General features: G+C 40.9%; 2 protein-coding genes across 2 annotated transcripts in view; both read left to right on the plus strand.

The window, feature by feature from the left end:
• The window catches only part of LOC131134585 (thiamine transporter 2-like), a 97,514-nt gene that overhangs the window by 73,159 nt on the left and 11,433 nt on the right, over window positions 1–12,922 (plus strand). The window lies entirely within an intron of this gene.
• egfem1 (EGF-like and EMI domain containing 1) overlaps window positions 1–12,922 on the plus strand; it is a 57,433-nt gene that overhangs the window by 28,611 nt on the left and 15,900 nt on the right. Inside the window, exons 17-20 of the mRNA XM_078793019.1 lie at window positions 568–702; window positions 818–952; window positions 2,613–2,744; window positions 12,520–12,648. Of these exons, the coding sequence (XP_078649145.1) occupies window positions 568–702; window positions 818–952; window positions 2,613–2,744; window positions 12,520–12,648 (531 nt within the window). The remainder of the gene's footprint in view (window positions 1–567; window positions 703–817; window positions 953–2,612; window positions 2,745–12,519; window positions 12,649–12,922) is intronic.

Below are 12,922 nucleotides of genomic sequence, written 5' to 3' on the forward strand. Positions count from 1 at the left end.
GTGGGAGGAAAACAGAGTACCCGGAGAAAACCCACGCATGCACGGGGAGAACATGCAAACTCCACACAGAGATGGCCGAGGATGGAATCGAACTCGGGTCTCCTAGCTGTGAGGCCTGCTTGCTAACAACCTTCCCGACACAATAGGGATGCAGATGAGGTTCTCATTGGGAGTGACCAGGATGGATAGGATCAGGAAGGAGCATAACCTAGCATGTTTTTGGAATGTGGGAGGAAACCGGAGTACCCGGAGAAAACCCACGCATGCACGGGGAGAACATGCAAACTCCACACAGAAATGGCCGAGAACTTGGGTCTCCTAGCTGTGAGGCCTGCTTGCTAATGACCTTCCTGACACAATAGGGATGCAGATGAGGTTCTCATTGGGAGTGACCAGGATGGATAGGATCAGGAAGGAGTACATCAGAGGGACATTACATGTTAGAGGCCAGACTGAGATGGACAATTTGGAGTCGCCAAATTAACCTAGCATGTTTTTGCTAACTAAACTATTGATACTTCAAACTGAACTAGTTTTGTGTTTTCCAACTGTGCTTCCGCCCCTCAGCTTGCCCCAAGTGGACGCATGGCCCGAGCTGTTCGAAAGAATGTGACTGTGTTCAGGAACATTCCACTGGCTGCGACCCCAAGATGGGGAGCTGTATCTGTAAGCCTGCATACCACGGCCCGCAATGTGAGAAAGGTATAATCCCTTAATGTGTTTATTTTGTTTAACCACAGCAGTAATATTTTCATTATTACTGTTATTACTCCGCTATGTTTATACAGTATGTGCATGTTTATGTGTTCTAATGCAGAATGTGAGCACGGATTCTTTGGTGCTGGCTGCAAGCGGTCATGTGACTGCCCAAGTGGAGGGTCATGTGACCCCACGACAGGCGAATGCAGCATGAAATGTCCCGCCGGCCTTCATGGAGAGAAATGTCATCTGGGTGAGATAAACCTTACTTGCTTCACTTAATGGCGCCCTCGTGTGGTTATAATTGATATTACCACAATACTGTACTTGAGAAGCGTGTGAACATGCACACTGTACTCAAGCATGTGTCCACAAGCATACTCAACACTTGAGTAAATATGTGTCTATGAAGTATTAAGTAAACTATAAAGTCATTCAGCAGGTTATATTCCTTGGAAAACGTTTTGTTGCGGGGAATCTGTTTTTTTTGTGTGAAATACAAAAGGTTTTTCACTTTGATTCATGTGACCAAGACAGGCGTTCCTTGCTATAATGTGTTCAAACAATTGTGTAAATCTTGGTCCATACCAATGAGTCATGGCTGTTTATTCTGCTGGTTTATGGAAAGTTCATCTCTCTCTGTTTTCATCATATGTTTAGCTACTGTACATATTCTGCTGCCTCGATGTAAGATTATAATATAAGATTACAAAACAGTGATACACGCACTCTGTTACAGTGTCACCTAAAACTAAAAGTATTATAAGTCTTGCAAACAGGACCACCTCTGGGCTCCAGGCGGGGTACACCCTGGACTGGTGGATAGCCAATCACAGGGCACATATAGACAAACAACCATTCACACTCGCATTCATACCTATGGACAATTTGGAGTCGCTAATTAACTTTTAAAATTAACCAAAATTAACTTTGGCAACATTTTTATGTCGGATGGCCTTCCCGACACAATAGGAAGCAAAACTGGAAATAAGGATGCTGAGGTTCTCATTGGGAGTGACCAGGATGGATAGGATCAGGAAGGAGTACATCAGAGGGATATTACAGTCGCTAATTAACCTAGCATGTTTTTGGAATGTGGGAGGAAACCGGAGTACCCGAACAACAAACAAAATGCAAACTCCACACAGAAATGCTCAAGCGGGGATTCAAACCCAGATCTTCCTGATATCCTGATTGTGTGGCCACTGTGTGCATAATTGTGTTGGCAACATTTTTATGTCGGATGTCCTTCCTGACACAATAGGAAGCAGAACTGGAGGTAGCCGAGATAAGGATGCTGAGGTTCTCATTGGGAGTGACCAGGATGGATAGGATCAGGAAGGAGTACATCAGGGGGATATTACATTCGCTAATTAACCTAGCATGTTTTTTGGAATGTGGGAGGAAACCGGAGTACCTGTAGAACAAACAAAATGCAGACTCCACACAGAAATGCTCGAGCGGGGATTCGAACCCAGATCTTCCTGATATCCTGACTGTGTGGCCACTGTGTGCATTTAAAAGCTGTGCTTTTTCGTTCATTCATTCATTTTCTACCGCATATCCTCACGAGCGACACAGGCATGCTGGAGCCTATCCCAGCTGTCTTCAGGCGAGAGGGCGGGGTACACCCTGTACTGGTGGCCAGCCAATCACAGGGCACATATAGACAAACAACCATTCACACTCACATTCATACCTATGGACAATTTGGAGTCGCCAATTAAACTTGCATGTTTTTGGAATGGGGGAGGAAACCAGAGTACCCGGAGAAAACCCACGCATGCACAAGGGTGGAATTGAACTCGAGTTGGAGCATGTTCTCCCCATGATTCTCTATAATAACTTCCATTAATATTTAAAAAGCCCCAAATAATCCATTACCTTTTTGAACACATTTCTTCTATTGACAGTGTGTGAGTCTGGTTCTTGGGGTCCAGGATGCATCAGTAAATGCCGGTGCCAAGACAACTCTGTAGGCTGTGACCCTGTGACGGGTCGGTGCGTGTGTGAGGCCGGCTACACTGGAGATACATGTGAAGAAAGTAAGTGCATTAAAAGCTGTGATACAGTTTGGGCACACAATGCTTTGCTAATGCTGCCCTCGTGTGGCTATCTAGCGCCACAGCAGTCTGTACGTCTGTAAAGTACTACAACGGACCTCACATTTCCGCATTTTGTTTGTCCGGAAATAGGCCGTTTGTTAGTTAAGCCACCATTAGTCGACAATAATTTATTAAAAAAAATAATTATATAGGTTAAATATACAACACATATGAACCATCCATTCATTTTCTACCGCTTATCCTCACGAAGGGTTGATGGAGCCTATCCCAGCCAATCAAAGGCTATTAGTACTCAGTGAAAGTAAAAATAAAAAATTATACTAAAGTACAAGTACAAGTTTCATATTAAAATATAAGTCATAGTATTAATGTACTTAGTCTATACTTCAGTATAAGCCAAGTATACTTTACTGTACTTTTTAAAAAGTATATAAAGTGTAGTTTTTAAAAAGTAAACTCACTATACTGTCTCAGTTTTAGTATAAAATAAGTATATTCATAGTACACTTGAATAATGATATTTTGTCAGGACACGATCATGATTTTTTTTTCATTTATTGTTAAGATTTTGCATGTTTGTTAGTTCGTTAAGTTTACGTTTCGTTTCGTAAAAGTTTTCTTTTTCGCCATTTGGTCCTGGTTGATAACCCCGGTCAAAAGTAACCTCTCTAACGTTTAATTTGTTTTGGACGCGTTTGTCTTTAATGGAGAGGGGCGCCATATTAAATATTGCCTAGAGCAGCGGTCTCAAACATGCGTCCCGCGGGCCAAATGTGGCCCGTAGGACACTAGTTTGAGGCCCCCGCCTTGATATGAAAGTTTAATGTTAGTGCGGCCCGCGCAACTTCGATATGGATGCTGTATGGTATCATGTACCCAGAAAAAATTATTACGTTTGATTAATGTTCATGTTAAAGGTTAAATAACTGTTAATAGTTATCCTCCCTATCCGTGTGGAAGTGGTAAGTTTTGGGCTATTTAAGTTTAAAGGAAATAACTTGAAGGCCACCGTTTAGGTCGCTAGCTCTCTAGTTTGCGAGTTAGCATGTGTCTCAAGACCCTGCAGTTGCGCAATATGTTGTAAATAAAAAGAGTATAAATGTGACTATAGTCGTGTTTTGTCATGTCTACAGGGCTCTAATAATGCTTTGTTCATTTTAATCTGAAAAAAATCATTTGTCTACCCACCAACTATATGTGGTTTCTTAAGTTTTTATTATTTGCCGTTTTATGATTATTATTATATTTATTTATTTATTACTGATTGATTCTTGATTTGTTTATTTATTTTTCATCTTATTTTGTGTAGAAAAATAAAAAGTAAGATATTTGAGAACAGTGGAATGTTTTATCAGAGCTTTTCTTGTAGAAAATTGTAACCAAAGCGAAGTTTTTAAAAATTTTTTGTTTTTAATAAATGCGTTAATTTTTTTAAACCTGATGCGGCCCAGTCTCACCCAGACCCGAGCTCCAGTGGCCCCCGAGTAAATTGAGTTTGAGACCCCTGGCCTGGAGTGTAGTGTATTATAATGTAATATTTTTTTATTCCACCAGAGGGCAGTGCAGATTAATTCTTCTCGTGTGCTCAACTTGACTCAAACTGAATAGATAAAGCATCGACTTATGACGTTACGTCAAAGGTAAAACCATTCCAAATCCCATAAAGTAATACTTATTGGATTATAAAAATTGTACTTTTTTACTTTTAATCATTCATTTGACGAGCAAACTGAACGGGAAGCTACACCATCCTTTAACAAGCTCATACTTTTACCGGAATGATGATCTTATAATGTGACCTCATGTTATAACAAGTTGTATGATTTACTGTAATTGTACCAGAGACCCAGAACCTCACAGCACCTCGGCAGTCCATGTTTATCCATAAATCAGGACCATGCCCCGGTAGAACAGAGCCTCTTGTCCTTATAGTCATAACAATGGAATGGTTCAAGCGCAGACGTCACTCTGATCACACCTCAATGTAGAAATAGAGCTATCAGTCTGTCCGAATTCTCCTTTCTGGAGGCCCGACTGTCTCAAAAGTTGAGGTGTTCAATTTCTCCGCTCGCCTGATGGGCCTCAGCCTTCAGTGGAAATCAGGAAAAGGCCTGTGCTGTGAGACAAACCAGATCTTTTCAAGTATTTTGTTTTCTAGAATCAAAATGGAATGATAGGAGTTTCCTTTTTTGGGCTATTTAAGTCCGCACATGTGCTTCAATGATAGAATACATTGGCAAAGACTATATAAGTCAGAAAGCATGTTACTTTAACAAAAAACATTTTATTTATACTGGGACTGCTTAATATTTCGGCCATATTTGTCAGAAATTGAGACTAGTTGTAAATTTTATGATTAAATGTCTTACTTTTTTTTTTACTTCTATCGGTTCTAAAACCGTAGTCTGCTCTTCCCAGCTGTGTGGTCCAACTTTATGGGCTGACAGCACTCTTTCTTACACAAGCAGGGATCTGGAAATAATCCTCTTGTCTTAAAGAGCTCATTTAGCCCAGCGATGGAGTCTTTCGGCGATGACAGTGTGTGTGGTAGTTGAGGTCCCGATCCGCCGTGCCTACCTATAAACTTACGCAGGGAGGAAGTGGGACGATTTGAAACTTACTAACCCCGGCACACTCTTCACAGGCTTCTGTGGTTAATATGAAAATCATTTGCCCCCCCCCCCCCTGCTGACATAAATAAACTTGACCGCATTCATACATTACATACATGAGCAGCCCTTATAGATGTGAGTCACCTCAGAGTATCTCTTGTAGTTTCAGCATGTTGAGGTGATTAAAAAAAAAACATTAAAGGGGATCTTTAGCATCAAACGCTATATTGAAGTTTATTTGAAGTATAAGCTTTGCTTTGTGTAGGTGTGCAAATACAGTCACGGTTAATTGGTTCCACACCCGATTGTGATAAGTGAATTTTTTTATTTACACAAAAACATAACAATGAATCAAGAACAAACGAGAAGACGTTTCGACATCCATCCATTTTCTATGCCGCTTATCCTCACTTGGGTATGCTGGAGCCTATCCCAGCTGTCTTCGGGCGAGAGACGAGGTACACCATGGACTGGTGGCCAGCCAATCACAGGGCACATAAAGACAAACAACCATTCACACTCACATTCATACCTATGGACAATTTGGAGCCGCCAATTAACTTTTACAATTAACCTAAATTAACTTTTAACTATGTCGGATGTCCTTCCTGACACAACAGGAATCAGAACTGGAGATAAGGATGCTGAGGTTCTCATTGGGAGTGACCAGGATGGATAGGATCAGGAAGTACAGGAGTACATCAGAGGGACATTACATGTTAGAGGCCTTGGAGATAAAGTCAGAGAGGCCAGACTGAGATGGACAATTTGGAGTGGCTAATTAACCTAGCATGTTTTTGGAATGTGGGAGGAAACCGGAGTACCCGGAGAAAACCCACGCATGCATGGGAAGAACATGCAAACTCCACACAGATTTGGCCGAGGATGGAATCGAACTCGGGTCTCTTAGCTGCGAGGCCTGCTTGCTAACAACCTTCCTGACACAATACAACTAACGACCTTCCTGACACAATAGGGATGCAGAACTGGAGGTAGCAGAGATGAGGATGCTGAAGTTCTTATTGGGAGTGACCGGGATGGATAGGATCAGGCAGTACAGGAGTACATCAGAGGGACATTACATGTTAGAGGCCTTGGAGATGAAGTCAGAGAGGCCAGACTGAGATGGACAATTTGGAGTGGCCAATTAACCTAGCATGTTTTTGGAATGTGGGAGAAAACCCATGCATGCACGGGAATAACATGCAAACTCCACACAGAGATGGCCGAGGATGGAATCGAACTCGGGTCTCTTAGCTGCGAGGCCTGCTTGCTAACAACCTTCCTGACACAATACAACTAACAACCTTCCTGACACAATAGGGATGCAGAACTGGAGGTAGCAGAGATGAGGATGCTGAAGTTCTTATTGGGAGTGACCGGGATGGATAGGATCAGGCAGTACAGGAGTACATCAGAGGGACATTACATGTTAGAGGCCTTGGAGATGAAGTCAGAGAGGCCAGACTGAGATGGACAATTTGGAGTGGCCAATTAACCTAGCATCTTTTTTGGAATGTGGGAGGAAACCGTAGTAACCCGAGGATGGAATCGAACTCGAGTCTTCTAGCTGTGAGGTCTGCTTGCTAACAACCTTCCTGACACAATACAACTAACAACCTTCCTGACACAATAGGGATGCAGAACTGGAGGTAGCAGAGATGAGGATGCTGAAGTTCTTATTGGGAGTGACCAGGATGGATAGGATCAGGAAGGAGTACATCAGAGCGACATTACATGTTAGAGGCCTTGGAGATAAAGTCAGAGAGACCAGACTGAGATGGACAATTTGGAGTAGCCAATTAACCTAGCATGTTTTTTGGAATGTGGGAGGAAACCGTAGTAACCCGAGGATGGAATCGAACTCGAGTCTTCTAGCTGTGAGGTCTGCTTGCTAACAACCTTCCTGACACAATACAACTAACGACCTTCCTGACACAATAGGGATGCAGAACTGGAGGTAGCAGAGATAAGGATGCTGAGGTTCTTATTGGGAGTGACCAGGATGGATAGGATCAGGAAGGAATACATCAGAGCGACATTACATGTTAGAGGCCTTGGAGATAAAGTCAGAGAGGCCAGACTGAGATGGACAATTTGGAGTGGACAATTAACCTAGCATCTTTTTTGGAATGTGGGAGGAAACCGTAGTAACTCGAGGATGGAATCGAACTCGAGTCTTCTAGCTGTGAGGTCTGCTTGCTAACAACCTTCCTGACACAATACAACTAACGACCTTCCTGACACAATAGGGATGCAGAACTGGAGGTAGCAGAGATAAGGATGCTGAGGTTCTTATTGGGAGTGACCAGGATGGATAGGATCAGGAAGGAGTACATCAGAGGGACATTACATGTTAAAGGTGACCGTAGGTCATCGTTTTTTCCATTCTCTTACTACAAAAACTATTCCATTATAAATAAGGAATCCAACTTTAAAAGTTTCACTTATGAACTGCGATAAAGGAGTTATTACCGTTTACCATATTTTGCCATAATGACTCAATAAAGACAAAGTTTTTTATTTTAGTAACCCCATAAAAACACATCTAATTATTGTGCTTAGGTTTTTGTACAAAATAGTCAGTTGTTCTTCCAGGCCAAAAAGAACCAGCGTGTTGCCATGGTGCCCCACACACTACAATAATAATAAACAACAGTACTTCTGCAACAGCGTTACCACAGAGCTCATTTAGGATGACAGCATCCTCAGCCAGGCAGCGTTAACAACATTACGGATGAACCGCTGCAGACGCAAGCCAAGGCGTCATGCTGGCAGCGTGGGAGCAAAGCGATGGGCATTGCCAGTAAGGACGTATACTTCATCACGCTGAGGGCCTTCATGGGAAGGAGGAGGAAATTATGTTAAAAAAAAAAATGGTGGGGGAGCACCCTCTGTTTTCTGAAACCGCCAAAGTCGACCTTTCTATCACGAGCCACTTTGTGGCTTCCTTTGGTTACGCGGGCCACTGCTTTCCTTAAAGGGACTGTGTGCAACAGTTACATGGCTGCCAGGGTTTGAATACGAGGCCTGCACGCTAGCGTGCATCGTACGTTGTGCAGATAGGTGAGAGAGGGCACATATAGACAAACAACCATTCACACTCACATTCATACCTATGGACAATTTGGAGTCGCTAATTAACCTAGCATGTTTTTGGAATGTGGGAGGAAACCGGAGTACCCGGAGAAAACCCACGCATGCACGTGGAGAACATGCAAACTCCACACAGAGATGGCGGCGGGTGGAATTGAACTCGGGTCTCCTAGCTGTGAGGCCTGCGGGCTAACCACTCAACCACCGTGCAACCCAAATAGGAAAATAATAAATGTATTCATTCATTTTCTACCGGTTTTTCCTCACAAGGGTCGCGGGGGGTGCTGAAGCCGATCCCAGCTGTCTTCAGGCAAGAGGCGGGTTACACCCTGGACTGGTGGCCAGCCAATCACAGGGCACATATAGACAAACAACCATTCACACTCACATTCATACCTATGGACAATTTGGAGTCGCCAATTTGGAATGTGGGAGGAAACCCACGCATGCACGGGGATAACATGCAAACTCCACACAGCGATGGCCGAAGGTGGAATTGAACTCGGGTCTCCTAGCTGTGAGGTCTGCGCGCAAACCACTCGTTCATCGTGCAACCCAAAGAGGAAAATAATAAATTTAAATAAGCAAAATTAAATAAAAATAAAATAAATTTTTGTCAGTCACACTCACAAAAAAAAAAATAAATAAAAAATAAAAAATAAAAAATAAAAAATAAAAAGTAAAAAAAATAAAAAAAATTAAATAAATAAATAAATAAATAAATAAATAAATAAATAAATAAATAAATAAATAAATAAATAAATAATATTGGACCAACTTTTTGTGTTGAACTAATAAAAAGTCATGTCATGGGACCTGCACTGTTAATCAAGTTAATCAAGTTAATCAAGCAGAGTGTCCACTGTTTTATAAAAATAGTAGAAACAAATGCGTTGTATGATATAATTGTATAACCACCCAAAAAAAAAAATTATCGTATAACCACATTTGTACCACCCAATTACAATATCATCAATCTGCATATAAAACATCTGAGTGGAATTGGATGGAGGTAAGAAGCATTTAACAACAAATGAAGTACAGAAGAACTGTTAATTGAGGTCCAAACCTTCATAGTGGAGTTAAAGAAGACCAATGGGAAGTGACCCATAAGTTGGGGTCTTCAACTGCCCAGTGATGGATTCAGTCTTGGGATCCGAGTTCTCACCTTCCAGAAATTCTTCACTTCTCAGCCACTCATCAGGTTTCGGTGTAGTTCTGGATGGGACGCATTTGTTTACCAAACACCGTGTGTGTCATTCAACTTCACTCTTTCACCATCTTTTGGCGAGACAATGAGAAACAGACCTAAAAACCCCAAGCCACAGACTCTAATGTAGGCATCGGGGGCACAGTAAGCTGGTTCTGTTTAGTCGTGTATTGGTGGGGCCTGCACTCTCAGCAGGTGCTCTAATTACCGTCTCCCTCACACCAAAAAAGGGAACGGCCTCCGAGCCGCCGCTGACTTTGATGTGGCCCAGATCCACCACACATGTGGGACATGAGCTCACTTAGCGAACGCAGACGCTGTGGAAATGAATAGTTTTACTCCTTTTCGGTTTGATATTGGCATTTTGACTAGGTGCTAAGACGGTGAAGACAAGTAGCGGAAGACATGGAACCTTTGAATCGCTGACGTTTCCCTGTCTTTCTTCGAGAAGTTGCTACTTCTAAATCGTTGTTGGATGTTTCATCTCGGCCCACGGTGGTGCCCGGACGGTTTTTACAAGCTTGCCTGTGGCCAGATGTGCGAGTGCAGGAATGGTGCCCGCTGCCACCACATCAAAGGAGCCTGCCAATGTACCGCTGGCTGGGCAGGACCACACTGCATTCTGGGTAATGGAAGCCACCTCATTAAAAGAGGGTGTGAGGGTGTGCTGAACATCCTCTACTTAAACACGGCTAAGATGTGTTTGTGGGCAATTATCTCCCCAATGACACATTGCCGATGACCTTTTCTGGGATGGGTAAGATTTAGAGGAAGGAGACCCTGCAGCAAACATCGTTTCACCAAGATCCATCCAATCGGATAAAAGTTGAAAGATACTTGGTGCGCATTTTAGTGCGGTTCGCTTGTTATTGCGACATATGCAACATAATAACATGATTGGGCAGCTTTCATGACAAAATACATGATGCAACTAAAATATTGCAACCCATACTGTTGTCTGCTGGGTTGAAACTGTAGGTTATTTTTATATCATGTTATATATACACAATATTAAATTTCACAAAAGCTTCTAAAAGCTCTTCCAGTGCATTTTCTCTTCTATATTTCTCTTTCTCTTTCTTGGTAATGGTTTTATTTCATTTCATTTGAACATGCATCAGATTACAATTGAGTACATCCCATAATCAGGTCACAGTTCCACATGTCCAAAAGGAGTAGGAAGAAGCAAAGCTTATTAAATCCTACCCCTCCATCTGGTACTTTTACAATCAGTAACTGTTACATTTGCCCACTTCCTGCGTTCCATAATAGAGTTTAAGTTTTGTTTTTTTAAATTTTTAAATTTTTAAATTTTTAAATTTTTAAATTTTTAAATTTTTAAATTTTTAAATTTTTAAATTTTTAAATTTTTAAATTTTTAAATTTTTAAATTTAATTTTACTACTATTTTTATTTTTTAAAATTTGTATTTGTACTCTGGTTTCCTCCCACATTCTAAAAACATGCTATGTTAATTGGTAATGGTAATGGTCATGGTTTTATTTCATTTGAACATGCATCAGATTACAATTGAGTGCATCCCATAATCAGTTCCCAGTTCCACATGTCCAAAAGGAGTAGGAAGAAGCAAAGCTTATTAAATCCTACCCCTCCATCTGGTACTTTTACAATCAGTAACTGTTACATTTGTTCACTTCCTGCTTTCCATAATACAGTTTGGGTTTTAAATTTTTAAATTTTTAAATTTTTAAATTTTTAAATTTTTAAATTTTTAAATTTTTAAATTTTTAAATTTTTAAATTTTTAAATTTTTACATTTTTACATTTTTTAATTTTTTAATTTTTAAATTTAATTTTTACTACTATTTTACTTTTTTTTACATTTGTTCACTTCCTGCTTTCCTAACATGGTTTAATTTTTTTTCATTTTTTAATAAAAATTTTTTTTTTTTCATTTTTTTTGTCACGTACTGAAGTACGAGGTGATATGACCATCTTTCTTTATTTTCCAGAAGTTTTTTTTTGCCGTAATTCAATAATTATAACTGTATTGTAACTGTAATTCCTCTTGTTTGGTGTGCACCAGGGTTCACCCCTATATAGATTATATCGCGGGACCTCTTCAGATTATACTACTTTAAATTCGAACAATATCTTTAAGAAAAATGTTCCTATAAGTCATATAAAAAAATTGCACGGCGCCACATTCAAGTACATTCAGCGTACTTCACAAACTCAGTTCAGTGAACGTCAAACTCTGTTTTGCAAAGACCAGCCTCAACATGGCGAAATTAGTTGTGCAAAAAAGTGTCAATCAAGACACAGCTATGGGTGGTCCTCGGTTTTATATTGTTTTGTGGTTTTGTAGATTTAACTTAATTTTGATCCGGAAACATGAGACTCGTTCGAGTGCGCTGTGCGCAACTCATGCGCCACTTGCATTACTCTCAACAGTGGACACAGTTAAGGATAAACATCGTATTTTAACGTAATCTCTTTATTGCAAAAACATAACCAATGACATAACCACACCAAAACAACGTCAGCAAACTCAACATGCAATCAATCAATCAAGACTCATGTCACGTTCAAAGATGGTCAAAAATCACAAAACTCTTCAGAATACACATCTGCCAGGTCGCTGATCCTGACACTGATACTATTATTATTATTATTATTGTTTTTTTGTGTTTTATGTCCTTCATGTGTACTATATACAGTGTGAGTGACTAAGAAGTTAATTTCTTGGCAACCAAATTAATTTTTTTGTCTTCTAAGTTCAGAAACTTGGAATTTCATGATTGCTTTCAGCTTATGCGACAATGCACTCATTTCCTACCAGAAAACTGTTTTTTTTTTCACTGTTTGAGTACAGCATGTCCTGCGGGACAATACGGAGAGAACTGTTCTGGACAATGTCTGTGTCGAAATGGAGGTTCCTGTGACAGCGTGACGGGCCAGTGCTCCTGCGTTCCTGGCTGGATGGGAGCTACTTGTGAGTTAGGTGAGTTTGGCTGTACATTTTAAGAACATTCTTAAGGAGTTATTTTTATAAGCACATAAACACAGGAGCTAAACATTACCCAAAATGCAACAGGGGAGTCAAGTTTTCTGTTCCTCTCTACTAGAGTGCAAGGTGGGACGGGATGGAGACAACTGTACTGGTATCTGTAGCTGCATGAATGGAGGGATATGTGACAGGGAGACGGGAGAGTGTGTCTGTCGACCTGGCTGGACGGGACAGCGCTGTCAATCAAGTAAGTCCGTCAAGGTCACAA

This window comes from Doryrhamphus excisus, linkage group LG8, assembly GCF_037039965.1.
Source record: "Doryrhamphus excisus strain RoL-2023G ecotype Guam linkage group LG8, RoL_Dexc_Guam_v1.1, whole genome shotgun sequence".
Lineage (NCBI taxonomy): Eukaryota > Metazoa > Chordata > Actinopteri > Syngnathiformes > Syngnathidae > Doryrhamphus > Doryrhamphus excisus.